The sequence below is a fragment of the Cydia strobilella genome, chromosome 16, assembly GCF_947568885.1.
Source record: "Cydia strobilella chromosome 16, ilCydStro3.1, whole genome shotgun sequence".
Classification (NCBI taxonomy): Eukaryota; Metazoa; Arthropoda; class Insecta; order Lepidoptera; family Tortricidae; genus Cydia; species Cydia strobilella.
In genome coordinates this window covers 11,452,001-11,478,609 of record NC_086056.1, presented here as the reverse complement: position 1 = coordinate 11,478,609, position 26,609 = coordinate 11,452,001, and the positions used below count along the sequence as shown (strand labels likewise).

The window sequence follows — 26,609 nt, the reverse complement described above, 5'->3', positions numbered from 1 at the left end:
TAGTCGACTAATGGTCATACCTATTATACTTTACTCTGGGTCATACACAATGTATGGATTGACGTTTATCCTGGCATGGCTAATTTGACATTTGACGTTCCCCTCCCCCGCGAAAATCGGCACTTTGTACAGAAAATTACAGACGTGGCGCTGGCGTCTCCGTTTGGTTATATCCTCCTAGTGGCCAGCGCGTAAGGAATTCATTATCTGAAATATTGTATGCATTTCCTTGAACCATCATTCAGATGAGGAATTCCGTTGCGAATTCACTGTAAGGCCATTTTAAGTAGGTAATTAATAGTAAATACTAGTAACCTGATATATTAACAACTTTAATTATTATTGAATCTTTACAATCGTATACATATTACAACAATTGCAAGTTTTCGTCTTTCCGCTGGTAGGTGTAGCCTTCATGAACTGGAACGGAACCACTGCATACACGTAGCGCTGTCAAAAAGAAAAAAAAAAATTAATATTGATGACAGGTCCTAACTAAATACGATTTCTTTAGATTAGGTCCTAGGGGGCCTAGGGAAACAAGAGCGGTATTCGAACTAAAAATCTCGTCCTTGAGAAAAGGTAAATCGAACAAGGTGGGCTTCATTCTTAGGAAAATACGAATTAAAAGTTACCTAATGTTAAGTAAAAATACAAAAAATAATAATAATTTAATTACCAACCTTGAATTTGTATTTGCCTGTCGATGAATATCGCATCGTAGTCTCGACTTTTCTTTCTTTCTCGCCCTGGAAGCTGCTTTCTTAGTTTTCACTCGGCATCCTTTTGAATTTTGTGTCTAGGTATTTGGTCTCATTCGATTACGACTTTTTGAACCTTTTTCTTCTGCTTATTAGTTATAGTGACTACATTTCAACTTCATTTCATCATCTCTCGAATTTATTTCTTTATACTCTTTGGATTCTATTTTCTTGTACCGATCTCTTTCTAGTTTTCTTTCTTCTTGCTCTTATGAGTTTTCGATCTTCTTGCCCTTGTGATTTTCCGTTCTTCTCTATACCCTTCAGTCTTCTGTCTGCATGTAAATTTTTTTTTGTCTTCTGCCTGAAGAGTTTTATTTTTTTAGTGTTCTGTTTCATGTTAATCATGTTACTTTGAGTCTGTTTTTCCTGTTCTGTGACCTCTTGATTCTTCGTTCTTCATGCCCTCTCGAATGTTTGTCTTCGTGTCGTCTTGAGTCTACTTCTTGCAGTCTTCTTTTAATGCTCTCTTTAGTCTTCCTTCTTTTTACCCCCTTAAATCTTTATTGATGTAGTCTCTAGTGTCTGTCTTCGTTCATGTGTTCGCTAGTGTTCGTTCTGGATGCCCTCGAGTCTTAGTTCATCATGCTGTCTTCGTTCTTCATGCCCTCTCGAGTCTTCGTTCATGCCCTCTTAGTTTTCCTTCTTGATGTTTTCTAGTGTTAGTGTTCGTTCTTCTTGCCCTCTTGTGTCCTCTTGAATCTTCTTTATTGCAATATTGATTTTTCTTTCTCTCGTTTTCTTTCTACTTGCAGTTGAGTCTTTTTTCTTGCCATCTTGAGTCTTCTTCCTTGAAGTCTTGAGACTGCCTTCTTGCAGTCTTGAGACTTCTTCCTTGCCCTCTTCGAGTCTTATTTCTCCTAGCCCTCTTCGAGTCTTCTTTCTCCTTACCCTCTTTAGTCTTCTTCGTTCGTTCTTGCATCGAGTTATTTTTTGCATTCTTGAGTCTTCTTTCTTGTCCTCTTGAGTCTTCGTTCTTGCAGTCTTCTTTCTTGCCCTTTTGAGTCTTCGTTCTTGCCCTCTTGAGTCTTCGTTCTTGCCCTCTTGAGTCTTCGTTCTTGCCCTCTTGAGTCTTCGTTCTTGCCCTCTTGAGTCTTCGTTCTTGCAGTCTCGAGTCTACTTTTTTGCCCTCTTGAGTCTTCTTTCTTGCTCTCTTGAGTCTTCTTTCTTGTCCTCTTGAGTCTTCTTTCTTGCCGTCTTGAGTCTTCGTTCTTGCCATCTTGAGTCTTCGTTCTTGCCCTCTTGTCTTCGTTCTTACCCTCTTGAGCCTTCTTTCTTGCAGTCTTGAGTCTTCTTTCTTGCCCTCTTGAGTCTTCTTTCTTGCTCTCTTGAGTCTTCTTTCTTGCCCTCTTGAGTCTTCTTTCTTGCCCCCTCGAGTCTTCTTTCTTGCTGTCTCTTGAGTCTTCTTTCTTGCAGTCTTGAGTCTTTTTTCTTGCAGTCTCGAGTCTTCTTTCTTGCAGTCTTGAGTCTTCTTTCTTGCCCTCTTGAGTCTTCTTTCTTGCTCTCTTGAGTCTTCTTTCTTGCCCTCTTGAGTCTTCTTTCTTGCCCCCTCGAGTCTTCTTTCTTGCTGTCTCTCGAGTATTCTTTCTTGCAGTCTTGAGTCTTCTTTGTTGCAGTCTTGAGTGTTCGTTCTTGCAGTTTTGAGTCTTCTTTGTTGCAGTCTTGAGTGTTCGTTCTTGCAGTCTTGAGTCTTCCCTCTTGCAGTCTTGTGTCTTCTTTCTTGCCATCTTGAGTCTTCTTTCTTGCCATCTTGAGTCTTCTTTCTTGCAGTCTTGAGTCTTCTTTCTTGCAGTCTCGAGTCTTCTTTCTTGCAGTCTCGAGTCTTCTTTCTTGCAGTCTTGTCTTCTTTGTTGCAGTCTGAGTATTCTTTCTTGCAGTCTAAAGTGTTCGTTCTTGCCCTCTAGAGTCTTCGTCCATGGCCTCTTGAGTCTTCTTTCTTGCAATTTTGAGTCTTGTTTCTTGCAATTTGAGTCATGTTTCTTACAATTTGAGTCTTGTTTCTTGCAATTTGAGTCCTGTTTCTTGCCCTCTTGAGTCTTCATTCTTGTAGTCTTAAGGTTTCGTTCTTGCAGTCTTGAGTCTTCCTTTTTCTTGCAATTTTGCAATTGAGTCTTCCTTCTTCATGGTCTTTTCTTATTTTATTTTTTTTATTTCATGCTTTTACATTGTTTTTTTTTGTTAATGGTATTTTTATCGTAAATATCTAATTACAGTTGTCCAGTCGTCTTTCTGCATGGGTTTTTGGGTATCGGTTCTTAATGCGTTCTCAAGTCATCGTTCTTCACGTAATCTTTAGTTTTCTTTTTTCTTGCCCTCTTCAGTCTTCTTTCTTTATCCTTTCTTGAATCTTCTCTCTTCGTGCCCTCTTGAAACTTCTTTCTTCGTGCCCTCTTGAATCTTCTTTCTTCGTGCCCTCTTGAATCTTCTTTCTTCGTGCCCTCTTCAATCTTCTTTCTTCGTGCCCTTTTCAATCTTCTTTCTTCGTGCCCTCTTCAATCTTCTTTCTTTACGCTGTCCATTCTAGTTTTGTTTTATTCTGCATTTCTTTTAGTATAGGTTTGCTTAAGTTGTGTGTATAATCATTTCACGTCTTTTCTGGTCCCCCTTCTTTATACATTCTATTCTTCTACCTTCATGATGAAGTTTTTATCTTTTCGTTATTTTCATACTTCGCATAGGTATTATTCTGCTTGACGACGACGATATTCTTTATAGATTTTTCTATGTTTACGTTTTATTAGTATGTCTTCAGTTTCCTTGCTTTTACAAGAACTTAAAAGCTTAAGTGATCTTTTTTTATTTTGTTGTTAATACTATACGAATTTCAACCGGTATTTGTAGGATATTGTATGGGAAGCGTCTTAGTGTCAATATTGATATTCTTATTTCAACTTGTTAAGGATCATACAAATGTGTCGTTCGATTGCTTGCAATCTTATTTATACATATCTCAATATGTTTAATCTTGCTTATGTTGATAACCTTAACTTGAGATCTGAAACAAGCTTTATTAAGGAACTTACCAATACCTTCGTGTGTCCGAAGTTGCCAATAACATTTGTTCAATTCAATGATTTGTGGTGTCGATAGACGACGTAACATGTTGTTTATACCAATAGATGTAGCGTATGTTGTTTTCATCAATAGATATTTTTAATCAATCTATGATTTAGCAAGTAGACTTAGAATTCATTCATTCTCTTTAAATAATTCAAGTTAATAAAGTCTGTAAATAAATCCTCATTATTTCATACTTACTTACCTACTCTAAATTCGAATGGCTATATTGCTTCTTTAATTTTCAAAATTGTAGTTATTTTCTTTCGCTTACTTGTCTTACATAGCGGCTTAACAGCTATTGGATATTCCTCGCTGGTCCGGTCGCAGTCAACTTTGTTTATTACGCACCTTGAAACCACATTGTGTAAGTTCAATGGATCTCGTAGACTGCTATGAATTAGATCACGTTCCAGTACTAGTTTGAACTCTGTACCTATTTAGTTATTACGTTCGAACGTTGTATTCTTAGCTTTAGTGATCAGCTTCTTTATAATTTCATACCTTTGGCATTCCATGGTAGTCTGAAATCATCGAGTAAGGCGAACCGGTGTTCCATCAAAAAATCATGAATTTTACATACCTAATCCCGTTAATAAGAACGAACCTCGCATCTTTCATTTACTTGGCTATAGACACCGACATCGACACTCCTTATGGTGTAATTTAATTCAGTACCTTCATTATTTCCGAGTCCAGTTCCAAATGGTATGGTAGTTCGAAGTAGTCTCTAGGAGAACAGTTGTTCGACCGTATCTTTATTAGCTTACATACCACACGTGTTCCAGTTGATGACTATCTTCTGTCTTAGTTTCCTCGTTCTGTCTTGTGCCATTTATGTTTCACTTTTAATCTTCGAGTAGGTTAAGAATCGATGTTATATCTTACGTACCCTTCTTCAAGCTTGTGTACCACGTACTTATTTTGGACCACGTTCTTACCTCGTACTAGTGTTCTATTTCAAAAAAAATTGAGAATTTCATACCTTCAGTGTTCAATTCAAAACATCCAATATTGCTCAATAGGTCAATCTGAAATTATCGAGTATTCCGAATTATGAGTCATCTGAAGAAAAAAAATCGTACGTACGTACCCAATGTGTGTTTAATCGTCTTTAATGGCCACGTTCAAACCTCATACTTTCGATTGTCTTTGCTCAATATCGACATTCTTTATCCTTTACCGCTGTCTTCAGTAAGTATAGGTATCTGTATTGGAAATAGATGTTTCATCTAGGCTTGAGTCAGTACGTACCAAGTGTATGTGTTGATATTATGTATTTAAGTAGTAATTGCGATTTTCTTCTCAATTGCTTCAGATTCTTCAGTCACACTTTTAGAGATCGATTTTATTTTTATCTAAAAATCTTAAATTAGCTTACGTACCACATTCCTATGCTGCATTTAATAAACATTTTAAATCCATATGTACCTTCGCTTTTGTTACTCATCAGATTAATGTCTGAAAAAACATACCTTCTCTAGTTGTACGAATAAGCTGAAAATCCTCGAGAGCCATTGATTTGTATGTTTTTGAACCTCCACTAGCTACCGTTATTTCTATATTTCAGATCAAGAGAACACTAGTGCTAGCTAAAATCTTCGAATTGGAATAATCTAAAAAAATAAAATTGGTTGTACCTGTTTGTAAATCTCAGTGCGTCTTTTTACTTTCCGTTTTCTGTCCCTGATCTAGCGTTAATCTTCATCCTTTTGTGAATTTATTTATTTTTATTTTATTTTATTTATTCCAGATTCCAACTCCGAAAGGCCAAATTTCCATTTCCGTTAAATTGAAAAAAAAAAAAAAAAACATATTTCCTTACCCTCTGTGTTCGTTTGCATCTATCTTTCTATTACGGCTAAGGGCACCACTCAAGTTATCGTCGAAGGTGCTTAGTTTCATTCCATGCCGTTAATACATATGTAGCAATTCAATGTAAATTCGTATATAGGTCCTCTCGCCTTCCTGTCATCCTGAAATGGTTGTATTAGCGTACGTACCATGTTCTTAGTTTTTCTTCTCTGTATTTTTATATTTAAGTATATCAAGTCAAGCACACAATTCCAGCTTTTATCGAAGTTTCGTGTTAATATCTACTTTATTGTCGTGCACTCCGTTATCGCCAAAGTCTACATAGTTTTAACACAACCAAAACGATATACAGATACACTTCAAATACATAATCAACCAAAAAGCAATGCACAAACAGCACATTTCACAAAAGAATTCTCGGCTGCAGTAATCAATAATCTTCGCCCATATGTTAGTTTTGCACGCATCCCAGGTTACGCTCTGTACAATTTATAGAATCTGTAATATCTTCAGGATTGCAGGTTTCACTAATACTTGCAAGCTGTTGCAATGTTCTTTTTCCATAACCATGCCGTGCCAAGCAGCCGTTAGTCAATGTTGCAGTATCTAAATCTAAAAAAACATACGACACACATCGAACACGAGTGGAAAAGCAGATAAAATCATATTGGATCAAGCATTGAACAGCACCTTTAAACTAAGTAGACAATATTACATGACACGTAAACAATAACTGGATTAAGAGTAAAAATATTAAAAGTACCAATACCTATTATGCACATTTCACCTGCGAACATACAAAATTTTTCCGCACTTCTACCGTCTAATAAAGATCAAGAAACAGGTTACTACATTAACATTTGTTATATAAGTAAAAAAAATCTGCTATACCTTCTAAATAGGGTCTTGCAATATGAAGGCGCAACTTCATGCCCATATTATTGTTGTAGTACATTTCTAGTTTTGGGTGAAGAGCCAAAAACAAGTTTCGTAATAAGCGTCCCATGCGGCTATAATTCAGTCTGCTCGTGCAAGCTTCTTACGTTAGTAGGTAATCCAATATCTAAAAGAAACTAACAATTCCAGACTAGTCCTAAACAAAGCAAGACGTTCGCTCTTGAGTACCCAATCTGTGCAATTCATTAGGTTTGTGGATTTAGTGCTATTGAGATGGTTCGGCTAAAACAGATTTAAACACACATTTCGAACACGTAACCAGTCAAAACACATAAAGTACAAATGCACAGTTAAGTATACAAATATGAAAATTACATTATTATATTAGTGACATACCAATAATATTCTTTAAGTAGACTAACTATGGAAAAAAACATTAAGGCATCACATGTCCAGATAAAGCGTTCAAAAAGTGATAAAATATGCTCACGTGATATTATTGTCTGCAACAAAATCGTTAGACACACTTTTTATCATAATTAAGAAATATAAGTAGGTTGCCTGGATGGGTTGTTTGATGTAGGAGAGATGCTGTCCAGTCATACAAGATACATTTCTGGTTGTTGCTTCTCTTCAATACCTAAATGCTGATAGTTTTTTTTGTGCAGTAACAGTTGATGACACCATCTGCGGAGCAAAAGGCTTACGCTTTGACGCTCTCGCGGTATAACTGACGCCACCAGAGTTCTCTTTCATTTTAAAGGTCCGTTGCGTTCTTGTACCTATGAGCTTCTATGGGTTTTTAAGTTCCAATGCCGGCCTTTTCTTTTTGCTCCTTTGTTGAATATTTCTTGATCTGTGAAATAAAGCAGGCTTACGTGTGGGCGCTGTGTGTAGGTAGAGTCAAGAAGAATTAGAAGCACGGAGGTACAATAGGCTTGTAGGGCGGGTAGTCAGTAGCCAGTGTCATGGTGAATGAAACATGAAGACAGGTGATTGCGAAGCACGAAGAATGGCGACCGCAAGGCGCGAAGTCTGACAAGCAGGGCACGAAGAGAGAATTGCGGACGATTATCTAAAATATGGTAAGTGTGGAGCCGGATATTGCTCGAAGGACGAAAACAGGGTACGTAGCCGCGGAGGTGCTTGCGATCGACGGCAGATGACCTCCCTAAATGATATTTTAAAAAGTAATACACTTACAAGTGCTTGAAGGTTGTCGAACCCACATTTCGAAGTACGTCGAACCCGAAGTTAAGATGACCGTTGACCGACGGATGGCGTACACGCAGACCAACATATTATAAATGCAGTTCGAAGACAGATGAACCCGCAGCTCGAAGGCCTAAGAAAAGTGTACCCGCAAACAGATGAACAGTCTAAAACACGTTGAACTCGTAGACCGACGACAACCTGACGAACTTGCTGTTCGGAGATGGACGCACACGCAGACAAAAACACGTTGAACTCGCAGTTTGCAACTCGACGAACTTACTGTTCGAAGATCGCCGACCACCTGACGATCTTGCTGTTCGGAGACCGACGAACACGAAGTTATAAAACCGACGAGCACGCAGTCTAAAATTGAACTCGCAGTTTTCAAACCGATGAACTTACTGTTCGAAGACCGACGAACACGAAGTTCGAAGACCGACGAACACGCAGTTCGAAGACCGACGAACACGCCGTTCGAAGACCGACGAACACGCAGTTCGAAGACCGACGAACACGCAGTTCGAAGACCGACGAACACGCAGTTCGCAGACCGACGAACACGCAGTTCGAAGACCGACGAACACGCAGTTCGCAGACCGACGAACACGCAGTTCGAAGACCGACGAACACGAAGACAGACGAACACGAAGTTCGAAGACCGACGAACACGCAGTTCGAAGACCGACGAACACGCAGTTCGAAGACCGACGAACACGCAGTTCGAAGACCGACGAACAAGAAGTTCGCAGATCGACGAACACGAAGTTCGAAGACCGACGAACACGAAGTTCGCAGACCGACGAACACGAAGTTAGAAGAATGACGAACACGAAGTTCGAAGCCTGACGAACACGAAGATCTAGGAAACGACAAAGCCGATGATCTAAGAAACGACAAACCCGAAGATCTGAAGAATGATGACTCTGCAACCCGCAGATCGATGAACTTATACTAAGACAAAAATTTACAAAAAGAGACTCACAATCCAATGTAAAAGACGATTTGGCTCGGCGATTAGTAGACTTCGCAGTGTTAAAATTGGAGTCTTTGGATCTCGTTTCGATGACGGTGGTCGAATACACTTGAAGAAATACAACCTGGGCAAGGCTTGAACGAAGACTGATGGAGATAACAGGAAACTGTCAAATATGGGCGCCGATTTTGGAGGAGGCATTATTATTATTTTGTGTTATGAGTGGCTTGGCGTAAAAATGAAAATCGTACCTCAAAGAAAATTATAATCGTGCACTAATAATATATCGAACCTTATGATGAAGCAGGAGAGCACCAGTCTGGCAGGCAGTGACAAGCGGGCTTTGGTGGTCGAACCGGGCTGGCGCTAATATTGGGCTTCTCTTCTCACGCCGCTTTGGGTGATGTGCACACGTGTGCTTTCGACAATGATAGGCAAAAATAAAACTTGCAACTTCATGGCGAGCTGGATTCTCTAGAATGCGCGTTCCATGCACCGCACAGCCTCTGTTAATGGTTGACGCACCCGTTCTCGCGTATAGACTTGGCTAGCTCGACAAAGTAGACTTCTCTTTGGTGTATCTATGTTGACTCGCATTCCTCTGGCAAGCAGAACCAGCAGACCTGATCAACTTTTTAGGTAGGTAACCTATTCACGACTGGTTCATCACCCGAAGTCAGATTCAGGTTAAAGGTGGTGGTAGGATCAAAGTTCAGATACGTGGCCACTCTGTAAACAATAGCTTAATTATGATTAGCACCCACCACTCCGATGGGTTCTGGACGGGGACGGGCAGGATATCAGAAGATTGTCGGTGTCTGGTGTCAGGCTCTATCTATAATGGCTGGGTTTCACGCAGCGCTGAGACGCATATCTGGTTCTGTTAACAATAGGTGGATTATGGTTGCACGCACCACGACTTGTGAGTTTGTGACTACCGTCTGGTTCACAATTTACGACTGGACCTTATTTGTCTTTATTTTTTTGAATATGACGGTTGGATTTGGTTAGGCAGACATCGGATCATTCAGAGGTCGGCAGGACTCGCGTTCAATTGCAGATACGAGTAAGTCTGGCTATGTCAACAATAACTGGATTGGATGGATACCGCTTTAAACTCCGTGACTAGAGACGGAATCCGCAGTTGAAGAGAGGCTCACGTCTGGGCGACTAGTTTGGCCCAAGTTTGCATTATTTCTGGCGTAATATCAGGTGTATGACAATGTGGCTGGATTCACTCACCGCGCAGTCGTGTAGACTCGTCTCATTCTGTTAACAATAAGTGGATTATGGCCCGCTATGGCGGTCCGACTAGTCAAGTTCTGTAATCAAGGTAGCTTGGGGTCAAAGTCATGCTTACTTCTGGTAGCTTACATGCTTACACATAAATGACTCCAACTGAACCCCAAACTTGCATTTTTCTTGACTGGTGAAGTCTGATGTTCACAGACTGACATCAGAACAGGCAGATTCAGTGGGTGGCTGGATTCAAACTCGCGAAAGCACGCCTAGCTCTGTTGACAATAGTGAGATTAAGGTCTCGCGGTCATACCTAGCCTCGACGAGTCCAATGCTGAATCCGGCGCCGGTGGTGGGTTGTATTTAACCCCGATGTCTACGACTGCACTTTCCTCCTGGCGGTCAACAGCTTGCGCTTCTTGGCTGGCTATGTCAGACACTGTTGACAAAGTGTGGATCACAGATGCACAGGCAGGGAGACTTGTAAAATTAGAGGTTTCTGGCTAATTGGTACACGTCTTCAATGACAACCGGAACCCCCAGGCTTGGATAGCGCTGCCTGGCTCTGTTAAAAAGTTCAATTAAACATATACCGCTATGGCGGTAGACATTATGCTTTATTGACGAGGGCAAAATCAGACACGCACCCTTAGGCAGGCTTGCTAGACTCCGAACTGGTCTCACTGGCTGCAGTGGCCATCTAGCTTTATGGTGGGCGGACTGGACTCTTGTTTGGTTCTGTTGACAATGTCTGGATTAGGCACGCCCGCGTTGGCGGGTTCTGTCAGTCAGTAGCACGAGACGGCCAAATGAGAAACGCACCTAGCGATTATTAAGCGTAACGTATTTGATTGACAGGAAACAGGTCTCGTTGACCAATTATAGCTGCATTGCATCTGGTAGCGTTCTGGCGGCAAATGAATCAAGCCCGCAGCGCGTGCAGAATGGAGCTCTGCTCTAAGCAGGCAGACTTGCTATGCGGAGTCAGGAAACCCTGGTAAACTGGCACTACAGGCGGCAGACTGGATCACGATGCTGCTACTTCGACTGGTAGACTGACTGGATCGGGTTCAAACCTCTCAGTAGGTAGACCGGATTGCGTTCGTTCAGACAGGCAGATAGTAGGTGTGTTACTCTGCAAAGATAGAAAAATATTTTTGGGCTTCGCAATATGTTTTACCCTTTTTGATGTGTGCTTCAGTTGCATTTTGAAGGAACACTGCGTGACAATAATTCTTACCGATTTTATTAAGCACCATTGGCAAAGACACGGCCGAGCTGGCAACACCGCGCAGAACAGACTGAACCGGGCAGCACCACGCTGGCAGGCAGACTGGACTGGGGTAGACCGCGCAGAGCAGACTGGACCAGGCAGCTCCGCGCATGCGGGCAGACTGGACTATTAGGCCGCTCCGCGCAGGCGGACACTCTGGACCAGGCTGGCACTACTGTAGCGCAGACTGGACCGGACTGGCACCACTAGCGCGCAGTCTGGACCGGGTTGGCACCACTGGCGCGCAGACTGGACCGGGCTAGCACCGCTGGCGCGCCGACTGGACGGGGCTGACCCCACTGAACCTTGCTCGTACAACTTCGACTGGTGTCTTCGGTTAATTCAGGCTGGAACCTCTTCGGTATTTGCGTAGGCTGGACTGGTCTCGTACCACTTCAGAAGGGAAGACAGGATCGTGGCCGCTCCGTTGCAGCAAGCACTTCACGCCGTTCTTGTAGGCTGCAAGTTGCAAAGTTATGAAGATTTATGTATGTATCAAAATAATTTACCCGTGCAAATGTCTGCTTAGATAGTTTCAGCGCTGTAGACATTTAGTAAACGTCGAATCAATACAAAAGTAATCTACCTATTTACGGTTGAGGATGAAAAACACTCCGCAGTCGGCTAGTTCGGCTACCCAGTCGGCTCGCGCAGGCTGGACCTGGCTGGCGCCACTGGCGCGCAGAATGGACCGGGCCGGCCCCACTGGAGCGCTGACTGGACAGGGCTGGCATTACTGGCGCGCAGACTGAAACGGGCTGGCACCACGGGTTTGCAGACTGGTCCGGGCTAGCACCCTGGAGCGCAGACTGAACCGGACTGGCACCACTGGCACGCAGACCGAACCGGGCTTGCACCACTGGCGCGCAGACTGGACCGGGCTGGCACCACGAGCGCGCAGACTGAACCGGGCTGCCACCACGAGCGCGCAGACTGGTCTGGGCTAGAACCCTGGAGCGCAGACTGGACAGAGCAGGACCCTTGGAGCGCAGACTGGACCGGGCTGGTGCCACTGGCGCGCAGACTGGACCGGGCTGGAACCCTGGAGCGCAGACTGGACCGGACCGGGCTGGACCCCAGACTGGACCAGGCTGGCGCCACTGGCGCGCAGACTGGGCCGGGCTGGAAACCCTAGAGCGCAGACTGGACCCCTGGAGCGCAGACTGGCGCGCAAACAGGACCGGGCTGGAACCCTGGGGCACAGACTGGACCCGGATGGCACTACTGGCGCGCACACTGGACCGGGCTGGCACCACTGGCGCGCACACTGGACCAGGCTGGCGCCACTGGCGCGCAGACTGGACCGGGCTGGAACCCTGGGGCACAGACTGGACCGGGCCGGCACTACTGGCGCGCAGACTGGATCAGGCAGGCGCCATTGGCGCGCAGCCTGCCCCGAGCTGGATCCCTGGAGCGCAGACTGGATCGGGCTGACACCACTGGCGCGCAGACCGGACCGGGCTGGCACCACTGGCGCGCAGTTTGGACCGGGCTGGCACCACGGGCGCGCAGACTGGTCTGAGCTGGACCCCTGGAGCGCAGACTGGACCGGGCTGGCACCTCTGGCGCGCAGACTGGACCGAGCTGGAACCCTGGGGCACAGACGGCACCGGGCTGGCACCACTAGCGCGCAGACTGGATTAGGCAGACCCCAATGGCGCGCAGCCTGCCCAGAGCTGGACCCCTGGAGCACAGACTGGACCGGGCTGACAACACTGGCGCGCAGACCGGACCGGGCTGGCACCACTAGCGCGCAGACTGGATAAGGCAGCCTGCCCAGAGCTGGACCCCTGGAGTGTAGACTGGACCAGGCTGGCGCCACTGGCGCGCAGACTGGACCGGGTTGGAACCCTGGAGCGCAGACTGGACACCTGGAGCGCAAACTGGACCAGACTGGCGCCACTGGCGCGCAGACTGGACCGGGCTGGACCCTGGGGCACAGACTGGACCGGGCTGGCAACACTAGCACGCAGCCTGCCCGGAGTTGGACCCCTTGAGCGCAGACTGGACCGGGCTGACAACACAGGCGCGCAGACCGGACCGGGCTGGCACCACTAGCGTGCAGACTGGCTAAGGCAGGCGCCATTGGCGCGCAGACTAGACCAGGCAGGCGCCATTGACGCGCAGACTGGACCAGGCACGCGCCATTGGCGCGCAGCCTGCCCAGAGCTGGACCCCTGGAGCGCAGACTGGACCGGGCTGGCGCCTCTGGCGCGCAGACTGGACCGGGCTGGAACCCTGGGGCACAGACTGGACCGGGTTGGACTCCTGGAGCGCAGGATGGACCGGGTGCACCACCGTCGCGCAGACTGGACCAGGCTGGCGCCACCGTCGCGCAGACTGGACCAGGCTGGCGCCACTGGCGCGCAGACTGGACCGGGCTGGAACCCTGGAGCGCAGACTGGACCGGGTTGGCACCCTGGGGCACAGACTGGACCGGGCTGGCACCACTAGCGCGCAGCCTGCCCGGAGCTGGACCCCTGGAGCGCAGACTGGACCGGGCTGACAACACTGGCGCGCAGACCGGACCGGGCTGGCACCACTAGCGCGCAGACTGCCTAAGGCAGGCGCCATTGGCGCGCAGACTGGACCAGGCAGGTGCCATTGGTGCGCAGACTGGACCAGGCACGCGCCATTGGCGTGCAGCCTGCCCAGAGCTGGACCCCTGGAGCGCAGACTGGACCGGGCTGGCACCACTGGCGCGCACACTGGACCGGGCTGGCACCACTGGCGCGCAACACTAGACCGGGCTCGCACCACTGGCGCGCACACTGGGCCGGGCTGGCACCACTGGAACGCACACTGGACCGGGCTGGCACCACTGGCGCGCACACTGGAACGGGCAGGCACCATAGGAGCGCAGATTGGACCGGGCTTGCACCATAGGAGCGCAGACTGGACTGGGCTGGCACCACGGGCGCGCAGACTGGTCCGAGCTGGACCCCTGGAGCGCAGACTGGACACCTGGAGCGCAAACTGGACCAGACTGGCGCCACTGGCGCGCAGACTGGACCGGGCTTGGAACCCTGGGGCACAGACTGGACCGGGCTGGCAACACTAGCACGCAGCCTGCCCGGAGTTGGACCCCTTGAGCGCAGACTGGACCGGGCTGACAACACAGGCGCGCAGACCGGACCGGGCTGGCACCACTAGCGTGCAGACTGGCTAAGGCAGGCGCCATTGGCGCGCAGACTAGACCAGGCAGGCGCCATTGGCGCGCAGACTGGACCAGGCACGCGCCATTGGCGCGCAGACTGGACCAGGCACGCGCCATTGGCGCGCAGACTGGACCAGGCACGCGCCATTGGCGCGCAGACTGGACCAGGCACGCGCCATTGGCGCGCAGCCTGCCCAGAGCTGGACCCCTGGAGCGCAGACTGGACCGGGCTGGCACCTCTGGCGCGCAGACTGGACCGGGCTGGAACCCTGGGGCACAGACTGGACCGGGTTGGACTCCTGGAGCGCAGGATGGACCGGGTGCACCACCGTCGCGCAGACTGGACCAGGCTGGCGCCACCGTCGCGCAGACTGGACCAGATTGGCGCCACTGGCGCGCAGACTGGACCGGGCTGGAACCCTGGAGCGCAGACTGGACCGGGTTGGCACCCTGGGGCACAGACTGGACCGGGCTGGCACCACTAGCGCGCAGCCTGCCCGGAGCTGGACCCCTGGAGCGCAGACTGGACCGGGCTGACAACACTGGCGCGCAGACCGGACCGGGCTGGCACCACTAGCGCGCAGACTGCCTAAGGCAGGCGCCATTGGCGCGCAGACTGGACCAGGCAGGTGCCATTGGCGCGCAGACTGGACCAGGCACGCGCCATTTGCGTGCAGCCTGCCCAGAGCTGGACCCCTGGAGCGCAGACTGGACCGGGCTGGCACCACTGGCGCGCACACTGGACCGGGCTGGCACCACTGGCGCGCAACACTAGACCGGGCTCGCACCACTGGCGCGCACACTGGGCCGGGCTGGCACCACTGGAACGCACACTGGACCGGGCTGGCACCACTGGCGCGCACACTGGAACGGGCAGGCACCATAGGAGCGCAGATTGGACCGGGCTTGCACCATAGGAGCGCAGACTGGACTGGGCTGGCACCACGGGCGCGCAGACTGGTCCGAGCTGGACCCCTGGAGCGCAGACTGGACCGGGCTGGCGCCACTGGCGCGCAGACTGGACCGGGCTGGAACCCTGGAGCGCAGACTGGACACCTGGAGCGCAAACTGGACCAGACTGGCGCCACTGGCGCGCAGACTGGACCGGGCTTGGAACCCTGGGGCACAGACTGGACCGGGCTGGCAACACTAGCACGCAGCCTGCCCGGAGTTGGACCCCTTGAGCGCAGACTGGACCGGGCTGACAACACAGGCGCGCAGACCGGACCGGGCTGGCACCACTAGCGTGCAGACTGGCTAAGGCAGGCGCCATTGGCGCGCAGACTAGACCAGGCAGGCGCCAATGGCGCGCAGACTGGACCAGGCACGCGCCATTGGCGCGCAGACTGGACCAGGCACGCGCCATTGGCGCGCAGCCTGCCCAGAGCTGGACCCCTGGAGCGCAGACTGGACCGGGCTGGCACCTCTGGCGCGCAGACTGGACCGGGCTGGAACCCTGGGGCACAGACTGGACCGGGTTGGACTCCTGGAGCGCAGGATGGACCGGGTGCACCACCGTCGCGCAGACTGGACCAGGCTGGCGCCACCGTCGCGCAGACTGGACCAGGCTGGCGCCACTGGCGCGCAGACTGGACCGAGCTGGAACCCTGGAGCGCAGACTGGACCGGGTTGGCACCCTGGGGCACAGACTGGACCGGGCTGGCACCACTAGCGCGCAGCCTGCCCGGAGCTGGACCCCTGGAGCGCAGACTGGACCGGGCTGACAACACTGGTGCGCAGACTGGACCGGGCTGGCACCACTGGCGCGCACACTGGACCGGGCTGGCACCACTGGCGCGCAACACTGGACCGGGCTGGTACCACTGGCGCGCACACTGGGCCGGGCTGGCACCACTGGAACGCACACTGGACCGGGCTGGCACCACTGGCGCGCACACTGGAACGGGCAGGCACCATAGGAGCGCAGATTGGACCGGGCTTGCACCATAGGAGCGCAGACTGGACTGGGCTGGCACCACGGGCGCGCAGACTGGTCCGAGCTGGACCCCTGGAGCAGACTTGACCGGGCTGGCACCACGGGCGCGCAGACTGGTCCGAGCTGGACCCCTGGAGCGCAGACTGGACCGGGCTGGCACCACTGGCGCACAGACTGGACCGGGCTGGACCCCTGGAGCGCAGACTGGACCGGGCTGGCACCACTGGCGCGCAGACTAGACCGGTTTGGCACCACTGGAGCACAGACTGCTCTAAGCTGGACCTCTGGAGAGCAGACTGGACCGGACTAGCGCTACAGGCGCGCAGACTGGAACCGGTTGGACCCCTGGCGCGCAGACTGGGCCAGGCTGGCACCACTGGCGCCACTGGACCTTGCTCGTACAACTGACTGGTATCTTCGGCTAATTCAGGCTCGAACCTCTTCGGTAGTTGTGCAAGCTGGACTGGTCTCGTACCACTTCAGAAGGGAAAACAGGATCGTGTTCGCTCCGTTGCAGCGTTTCACGTCGTTTTTGTAGGCTGCAAAGTAGATTTCAGCAAATTTCAAAATTGTTTTACCCGTGTCATGGTCTGTGCTCTGATGGTGATGATATAGGCTTTTAATGTCGAAGCAATAAAAAGTAATTAGTACCTATTAAGTGCTAGACGAGCTGGCGCGCAGACTGGACCAGACCGGCGCCACTGGTGCGCAGACTGGCACCACTAGCGCGCAGACTGGCACCACTGGCGCGCTGACTGGAACGGGCTGGCAGCACTGGCGCGCAAACTGGACCGTGCAGGCACCATAGGAGCGCACACTGGACCGGGCTGGCACCACTGGTGCGCAGAGTGGACCGCGCTGGCACCACTGGCGCGCAGGTGGACCGGGCTGGCACCACTGGCGCGCTGACTGGACCGGGCTGGCTGGCACCACTGGCGCGCAGGTGGACCGGGCTGGCACCACTGGCGCGCTGACTGGACCAGGCTGGCTGGCACCACTGGCGCGCAGACTGGAACGGGCCGGCACTATAGGAGCGCAGACTGGGCCAGGCTGGCACCACTGGCGCGCAGACTGGACCGGACTGGCATCACGCTGACGGGCAGAGCAGAACACTGGTATCTTCGGCTGAGTCAGACTCGAACCTCTTCGGCAGGCATCCTTACTTTTCACCGTTGAGGCAGGCAGACTTCACAACGTTGTTGTAGACTGCAAAGTTATAAAAACAATTTGGCTAATTTCAAAATATTTACCATTTCTTTGACGCATGCTCTCAGTGCGTCTCGTGAGCATTTATATCACCAAGAAATAAAAATAGATGTGACATTATTCGTACCGATTAGACTTGAAATCGTGTCATTCCGCTGTCGGCTGGATGAACTGGCGCGCACACTGGACCGGGTTGGCACCACCGGCGCGCTGACTGGACCGGCTGGCAGTGCTGGCACCACTGGCGCGCAGACAGGACCGGGCTGGCACCGCTGGCGCGCATACTGGACCGGGCTGTCACCGCTGGAGCGCAGACTGGACCGGGCTGGCTCCATTGGCGCGCAGATTCGACCGGGCTGTCACCACTGGCGCGCAGATTCGACCGGGCTGTCACCGCTGGAGCGCAGACTGGACCGTGCTCGCACCGCTGGGGCGCAGACTGGACCGGGCTGGCACCACTGGCACGAAGACTGGACCGGGCTGGCACCTCTGGAGCGCAGACTGGACCTAGCTGACACCGCTGGAGCGCTGACTGGACCGGATTAGCATCGCTGGAGGCAGACTGGGCCAGGCTGGCACCACAGGAGCGCGGATCGCGCTGGCACCGCGATGCGGGCAGACTAGACCGGGAAGCTACGTAACCACAGAAGCAGGTTGACTTGCGCCCAAGAAGTAGTCCAGCAATCTTGGCTCGAGTTTGGCTGAGGAAATACAATAACTTTGCGCCTGTGTGCTTTCGGAACGAGAGCCCTACCGTGATTGATCGTTCGCTACGTGTAGGCAGGCAAATATTTCCCTTTCTTGGCATTCGTCTTGCATATTTAAAATAAATCAAAAACTAGGTAATTTACCTTTCGCAAAGCTTTTTTGTTTCGGATGTTTTACTTATTAGTGTATTTCTTATATTTCTCAGTATATTCTTACCATCATTCTAATACAGGAAAGGATCTCGATGCAAGGTTGCTGGCCTGACTTTCTGCGAAGCGTGGTTGCGCGTTCCATTCCATTGTAGAGGAAAATTTGCACGGGTGGCTCGATGATTTTTCCAGCCTATCACGTTGCGTTGGTGATAAGAGGTACAGTATCTATGGACAATGCTGCACGTAGCAGCGTTAACACCTAGACGTGCTGTGGTTTATCCGCGGCATTTAAATATAGTTTAAACTTTATTGTCGTTATCATAAGAAGCTCTGGCATGGTACTACTTATTTTCAGTAAATAAATGATAAGACTTTACAAACGTCTCACCGGGACATGGTAACAGCGGTCACGCCAGTGGACGGTGGACACTCAGCGGTCAATATACACGTAGACAAAGCAGCAGCAGCAATTGTCGGTTCTGTGACAAAACAGAAGTAGAAAAACGAACCGGCTGTGCCGTGGCAGCAGCGGTAAAAGACTAGGTATGTGGTAGACAGCAGTAGTCAGACTCAACGCTATGCAAGGCAGTAGCGATCTTGAAAGGACTCTGTGACAAGGCAGCAGTAAGCTTTTTGACCCTGTGCAGGGCAGCAGCGGTCTTGAAGGGCGACTCTGTGACAAGGCAGCAGTAGTCTTTTGGACCCTGTGCAGGGCAGCAGCGGTCTTGAAGGGCGATTCTGTGACAAGGCAGCAGTAATCTTTTAGACCCTGTGCAGGGCAGCAGCGGTCTTGAAGGGCGATTCTGTGACAAGGCAGCAGTAATCTTTTAGACCCTGTGCAGGGCAGCAGTGGTCTCGAAGGGCGATTCTGTGACAAGGCAGCAGTAATCTTTTAGACCCTGTGCAGGGCAGTAGCGGTCTTGAAGGGTGGTTCTGTGACAGGCAGCAGTAATCTTTTAGACCCTGTGCAGGGCAGCAGCGGTCTCGAAGGGCGATTCTGTGACAAGGCAGCAGTAATCTTTTAGACCCTGTGCAGGGCAGCAGCGGTCTCGAAGGGCGATTCTGTGACAAGGCAGCAGTAATCTTTTAGACCCTGTGCAGGGCAGCAGCGGTCTCGAAGGGCGATTCTGTGACAAGGCAGCAGTAATCTTTTAGACCCTGTGCAGGGCAGCAGCGGTCTTGAAGGGCGACTCTGTGACAAGGCAGCAGCAGTCAAAGGCGCTGTGCGGGGCAGCAGCGGTAGTAGTCAAACGTAGACGCTGTGCAGGGCAGCAGTCGTGTTGATAAGCGAGGCGACTCTGTGACAAGGCAGCAGTAGTCTTTAGACCCTCTGCAGGGCAGCAGCGGTCTCTATAAGGGATTCTGTGACAAGGCAGTAAAAATCTTTAGATGCCGTGCCCGGCAGCGGCGATCTCGTTGATGGACTCTGTGACATGGCACTCATGGCAGCAGTAGTCAAATGCAGAAACTGGCAGCAGCAGTAGTTTTAGGCATTCTGTGATAAGGCAGTGGTTATAAATAAAAAGCTGTCGTATGACAGCAACGCTCATGTTTATCATATGATTACAGGGAAAAGGAACCTGGATAGACAACTCTAGTGAACCACTTAAATATACTTAGGTTTGACAGCACCACGTTTACGAAGCCATTGGCCAGTAATGGGATCGACGCAGATGTAGCAGCAGTCAGCGGCGGAGCATCATTGCAGCACTCGTACACGCAGCTAAGTCTCATTGCAGCAATCTCTCGTACAAGCAGCGGATAATTGCAGCAGTAACTAGGCATACTCGTCGAGCTCTAAAAAGTAAATTCCTAACGCCCTGGCTACGTGCCAGGATTACATTCCTACCTACTTAATTGAAACACATCGTATTTTTTTATTAAGATTTTATAGCATGACTGATATAAAAAGACCTGTAGTTACTGCAGACTTAATAATAGCTGTTATCAGAAATAAATTAATGTTATATTTTAGATCTAATTAACTACAACTACAACAAAGCTGAGTTGATGCTAGTTTTTTGGAACAGTCAATAAAATTATTTTACCTGAATGGTTCAGTACAGGCTGACGACCACCCGTAGTTTAAAAGTATGTCGTGCAGTTAAAATATTTGTAGCCGTCATTCATACAGTCCGCATTTGCAGTGGTGCGAGTGATAGATGATCATAGTGAACAGGGGGATGAGTGAAGAAGACCGCTAGGCAGAGCATTTTCTCCGGTTTGGAATGAATAGTATTCATCATCTTTGTATTCTTTGGTGTGAATATACTGCCACGGACGCATCTAAACTAAACAAATTCGGGGAAAGGACATAGCAAAATATTATCCTGCACATGCATACATACTATTGCAGCACTCAGGTGCTCTCAGTTCAGCGTTACAATAATAGATAGGTATAGTAAAATAGAGGTCATACCGTTTGTCCATGCTACTTTCTCCAGCACATTCAGGGGAGGGGCGAAACCTCAACTAACATTCATATTCTTTAGACATTCCTCAGTTTACTTTCCAGTCGAATACTAATATCATAATATGACTGGATATAATAATTGAATCCATTAACACCTGCTCCTCCAATTAATTTCTCATAGTCGAACAGCCTCAGCAAAAACACTTCTATTGCAAATTGGGACTTAACCCTTATTTTATCTCATATAGACCTCTTGCTGGCAGTTTGAAAGATGTTTCAGCCTTGGCTTATTTATTCACCATACAGGAAGGCTCAACGGTTGTCAATTTAATACGTGGGCGCTGGATCTCATCCATTACAAGCTCGTATCTGCCATTAACAATAAAAACAAAACAGGTATGCAACTTCACGACGATTTCACCACCATTGAAATCAAACGAAACTATTTCATTCAAAAATAAAACTGGCTTGCAAGATTTGGTTTCTTTGGTACAGTTTCCTGTGTCATTTTGTCTCGTACTTGTCGTTGTCAGTGGGTGGGTAAATTAGTTGCGAGCCTAAAACAAAATACATCGAAACAAAAAAATAGGGGGTTAGTAGCCAAGAGCGCTAGCATGTTACCGCTTTTCAGGTCAATAGTAATCCATAAGGATATAGGTAGAGGTAAACAAGTCTTTCATATCTTTATTTCCACTGCTCCTCCAGTTATCCCGATTCTCCACTAGTTTAGTAGTTTGTAGTAGTTTCATTTGCATCCTCAATCTAGTGTAGTTATTTGATAAGAACCCTACCCGGTCGGACTCATTACCTGCAGATGTAAAAAAACAGACACAATGGTAAAGGGATTACTAGTCTAATGCCCAGTTCCCAAGTCTTGTTTCATATTTCGCTGCCGTATTAAGTTTTTAGTTTATTTTATATGGTTCAGTCACACGACATTTCTTACTTTATTACTTCTTTCAACATCTAATAATTATGTTGGTTGCAATACATTCGTTTTCTGTTTCATAGCTAAATTAGATCGGCGCTAAGTTATTATAACTTCATGTTTCCATTGTTATAATTTGTAAAATATGTAAAATCTGTAGTGTATTTTATAGTTCCTCAAATAGAGTTATTATATAGCATAGTATGCAACTATACAGGATCTGAAAAAATTAAATGTATGGTTAAGTGACGTACCTACCTACTAATGTCCATTTTATTTATAATTTTGTATACTTAGGTAGAGGTACCTACCCTTGTTATGAATGTTTTAAACAAGTGGGTTCTCTTATTTCTGTTAAATAAGCTATTGTCAACTAATATTTCACTATTTAAAACTTTCATATTAAATCACATCAATCGGGTCTATCGCGAATTTATTTTGTTACCTTTATTTACAGACCGAAAATCGAAACCGACACAGGTTTCACTGGTCGTGGCACGTGATCTGAAACCAGTCGGTGAAACCTGGGCTATAACCGCGAAAATCCAAAGTTCGCAAATTGCGGGCATCTGTCTCTCTAATTACGCCTTCATTGGAGTAAAAGAGAAAGATTCCCGCAATTTGCGAATTTCGTTTTTCGCGGTAGCCCCTCCGTGTCGAAACGTCGGTAAATAAAGGTAACAAAATAAATTCGCGACAGACCCGATCGTAAATGTGATTTAATAATATTCCACCAGTTGAAAGTATTAAATACAACTGATTATTATGATGTATGAATCTTTGATAGGCTTAATTTAAATTTTTCTTGTATAGGTAGTAAAAAAACTCTTGCCTAAACTCACCTTAGCATTAGAGAAGTTCATCAAGCAGTCATTATCAATTTTAGAATAATACCGAAGCATATCGGTCTTACTTCATCACGCACTTCAGCTTTTGGTAGGTTTATTATCTAACAGTGATTTGGGGTAGAGAGAGAGAGAGATTAGGACCGGCATTGACTTATCTGTGGAGGCCGACGGTCCACTTGTTATAGGGGCCGGGCTAGCCTTCGCGGAGAAGGGCTTCACCTCGCTTTGTTTACGTTTGGTTGGTTGACTCGGTCACGCACAACCTTGACCACCAGCCACGGTTCCCGGTGTATAGCTGTGAAGTAGGTACGGAAATCAGTTCATGCATTCGTATTCTGACGTGTCAAAATGTTTGGAAATCATAGAAAAGTAACAGGGCTATTATTTTCAACGCTTATTCTGCGAGCACGCATTCGTCTCAGCGAACAAGCATAGTTCGATTTCTGATTCCGCATTATTGTTACGGATCTAGAAGTCACACTTATACTGGTTAGCCTGAGGCGAATACTCGCATGCGTTAAATAAGCAATGAAAATTACTGGGCCAGATCTAGGAAATAGGCGTTTATTAGCGGCATACGCAAACCAGAAATTACTACGGAGTTTCTAAACTAAATGGTTTGTGTCGCGCAATGAACGCTGCAAAATATTTATCAAAAAAGGGTATAAGTGCAGATAAGGTGACATACAAATTGATTAAGTCTGCTGTAAGTACAATAAACTACCTATTTAGGTTAAAAATCGAAACTAAAATTAATTTCTATGAAAGTAACTGCAACGATTAACCTAGAAACAGTTCAGAGATTTCATAGTAACTTACCGCATTCTAACAAGTCCTTGCTTCATATTCCTATTCTTAATTTGTATGCAATCGTTTGTTTGTGTGTAGCCTATGTCGCGCATTATGGTTCAGAATGGTCCCGGAAATGATCAGCCCACGCCACGTTTCCTCAATTTAATATTTCCAACTCTCAGTGTGCAGATGAAATTTTCATGTACTAAACTGGAGACTGCTCACTCGAAGTGTAGATATAGCTGCAGTTAAGATGTTTATGCATGCATCCACACAAATATCGTGACCTCAGGTTACCTAATATAGAAAGCGCCGCGAAGATTGGCGAGGTCACGGATAATTCACGGACAGTCTCCGAAAACTCCCTCAAGTCACCTCGAGAAGGCCTCCCGATCGTTCTAGCATGTTCCTAAATACGTAATACCCTGTTTGGAGAAAAGTTATTTCATAGACATGACCTAAGTGAGATGACACTGATTCAGTAATTAGGTACGTTTTTATATGTCAACATTGGAATAATTTCTTAGCAATAAGAGTGACTTGTCCAAATCGTAAGGAGTTACTTTATTTTTAGTTGTTTAAGAGAAATGCTCACGCTAAATGTTCATTATTATGATCATCAATAAAATACCAAAAAGTCTGTTTTTATATTTCAAAATTAGACCATTCTCAGTAACAAGTGACTCACCGACATTGTCAACATAGGTACTTCCTTACGGGAAGATAATTCTAGTGTTCAGTGTTCCGGGTAGCGCCATCACGTGACCGTGACGCGTAGAGGCAGTGCGCACGATGAACTATGCGATTGCGACAACCCGCCACGACTGGGTCTGCGCAGCTGCACGGTAACCGCAACGCTCTGGGGTCTAAACACAACGTTACACGCAGGGGGCCCGCATGCGGGCACGGGCAGACATTGTTATGGAATAAAAGATAATATTACACCAGTCGTATGAGGAATTCGGAGGCCTAACGTTTACCTAGTGGGCTGATAACCGGGACGTATTTGAGCGCGCGCCGTTTGGCACAGTGGAGCCGTGGGCTGAACGCAGGGAACCTTAACGCCGCGGCGGCGACGGCTCGGCGGCAGACCGCAGGCTGCTCGGCCGAGTCTGGAGCTCGATCTCGTTCGCACTCGCCACTTTCTCCACGAAGCGAAGTGACGATGATGACTCATGGAATAACACATTTCGGGTGAAATCACAGTAACAAAATAGGAGAAATACAACTTTCCATTGAAAATAATCTTTTTATTTTTCATACTTAAACATATGTTACAATTTATCTTATTCAATATGAATAATAACCAAATTCCAATTTTACTATCGAGAAATAGATTGAAATTGAAATATTTAACTTTTTACATTTGGATCACAAAATTAACTAAACTAAAATAAATGCACGATACCGTTACAAACCCATTGTTGTGCAAGCAGCGACCGCGCCCCAGCGACAGCCAAGATGGCGGCCATCGGATGGATGCAGACCCACGCGAAACGCAATGGGACTGTAATTTAAAAAACATCCTACTTATATCACAGATTCAAAGACAATTTACATTACCTAGTAATTGGAGATGTCCTAGTGTACTCTTGGTATAGGTTTTACACTGTCTAATTCTTTGAAAAAACTATCTAGTCCGCTGAGATCATTCTTCCATAAGCTATCGATTTTTTCTCGTTGTTCTCTGGCGTCATCTTCTTCTTTATTGCACAAGCCTAGATCAGCTTGCATCTGGGCCCACCGTCTGGCACGTTCTCGTTGTTTCGTAACCAACTCGCTTTCAGCACGAGTAAGCGAGTTGCTCAAAATGGCGATTATTCTTAGGTCACGCTTTCTCTTTGTCTTGGCATTAAGAGATTTATTTTTAACTTGACGGACCCAGTTAGAAAGGGATTCTGCTTTACTTTCACAAAAATCAACGACAGATTTTTCGTTTGATTTGTAGCCCATGATGAAAAAATTAGGCAGAAAATATGGCGGCGGGACAAGTACACACCTGAATCCAACCCAGGCAAATTCACTTGAAGATCTTGTCACAACACTTTCACGTCCACTGCGCACCACGATGAGATTTTAAATGTCGGGCGCTGACGTCACCGCAGCCTTTTATAGGCGAGGCCAATGTAGCCCCGCTGCGCACAAAATGGCGTTGCTCCAACGACGGAATCACACGAACTCGACCGAGTACATACGATCGATACTAAATCGTGTTCGGATACATGTAACAAGATTATTGCCTTAATGGGCGAAATTACAAACGGCTATTAAATTATTGAATTAAATTAAAGTAATTTTTAAACCATAAATTAAGTAGTGGCACTGTGAGCTGTAAACCTCTCGAATCTGTCTATGCATACCTAGCTGAAACTGAATAAATGTAGGTATGGCTTCGCTTGTTTTTAAAAGGTTCTTTAATATATATATCGACAAAAAGAACAATATCAAATTCTGTATATATAGTTAATTGTCGATGCTGCTCACAAAATTTAACAAGAAACAGTTAAAACATGTATGATTTTGTGACTGTTATCAACCAGATTAAAAAGCATACCTAACTCATTTTTAGGGTTCCGTACCAAAAAGGTACAAAAGGAACCCTTATGGTGCGACTCTGTCCGTCCGTCTGTCTGTCACATTGCTAAATATCTCGAAAACTTACTTAAGCTATCGATTTGAAATTTAGAATAGTCATAAAGAACGCTAACCCAAACACATTGAAAGTGTAATTATTATTTTTTTTATTAACTGTAAAATGCCCAATATAAATAGGGATATCATTTGAAAGAGCTCAAACTGAATATTACACAATTTTTTTTTCATGATAAAAAAAATATTCATGAAGGAAAATGTAAAATAGAATACCAACCAAAATTATGAAATTTTTACAAAATAATAACATTATCATAAATATTACAGGAAAAATATAATCACACCTCTATCTTGAATACTGTTTTTTTTATATCAAAAAAATATTTTATTAAATATTTTGATTTGTGTTTTTTAAGTAGTCACAGCTAGCTAAAGACGCCGGTTCGAATCCGGCCTTCACCACTGGAGGGTTTCGTTACTTTTTCTTTAATATATGACATCTGTTACAGTTTATTATCAAAAAACATTTTGGAATTTAATTTGCAATTTAAGCCCCTTTGCGGGTAAAATTGTTGAAATCGGTTCACATGATAATGAATTATCCCAGAAAAACCAACATACATACAGGTCGCGCAAATTAGTTAGCA

At 47.3% G+C, this 26,609-nt stretch overlaps 3 protein-coding genes across 3 annotated transcripts; all 3 read right to left on the bottom strand.

Annotated features, from left to right (window-relative positions):
• Positions 1-316: 316 nt before the first annotated feature.
• Positions 317-10,657, bottom strand: LOC134748543 (trichohyalin-like). Its single transcript, XM_063683332.1, has 5 exons — positions 10,642-10,657; positions 10,271-10,396; positions 8,026-8,108; positions 684-2,661; positions 317-450 (listed from the first exon to the last, which is right to left on the bottom strand). Exons 1-4 carry the CDS (start codon positions 10,655-10,657, stop codon positions 1,507-1,509), a joined length of 1,380 nt encoding a protein of 459 aa, XP_063539402.1. The 3' UTR covers positions 317-450; positions 684-1,506.
• Positions 3,117-25,542, bottom strand: LOC134748594 (uncharacterized). Its single transcript, XM_063683385.1, has 11 exons — positions 25,370-25,542; positions 23,398-24,877; positions 17,657-22,873; positions 16,975-17,529; positions 15,444-16,862; positions 14,821-15,393; positions 13,894-13,970; positions 11,817-13,436; positions 11,198-11,689; positions 7,978-11,092; positions 3,117-7,943 (listed from the first exon to the last, which is right to left on the bottom strand). The coding sequence occupies exons 5-8, from the start codon at positions 16,333-16,335 to the stop codon at positions 12,174-12,176; spliced, it is 2,805 nt and encodes a 934-aa protein (XP_063539455.1). The 5' UTR covers positions 16,336-16,862; positions 16,975-17,529; positions 17,657-22,873; positions 23,398-24,877; positions 25,370-25,542; the 3' UTR covers positions 3,117-7,943; positions 7,978-11,092; positions 11,198-11,689; positions 11,817-12,173.
• LOC134748541 (DBF4-type zinc finger-containing protein 2 homolog) lies at positions 16,978-18,785 on the bottom strand. Its single transcript, XM_063683331.1, has 3 exons — positions 18,778-18,785; positions 17,702-18,230; positions 16,978-17,415 (listed from the first exon to the last, which is right to left on the bottom strand). The coding sequence occupies exons 1-3, from the start codon at positions 18,783-18,785 to the stop codon at positions 16,978-16,980; spliced, it is 975 nt and encodes a 324-aa protein (XP_063539401.1).
• Positions 25,543-26,609: the final 1,067 nt, after the last annotated feature.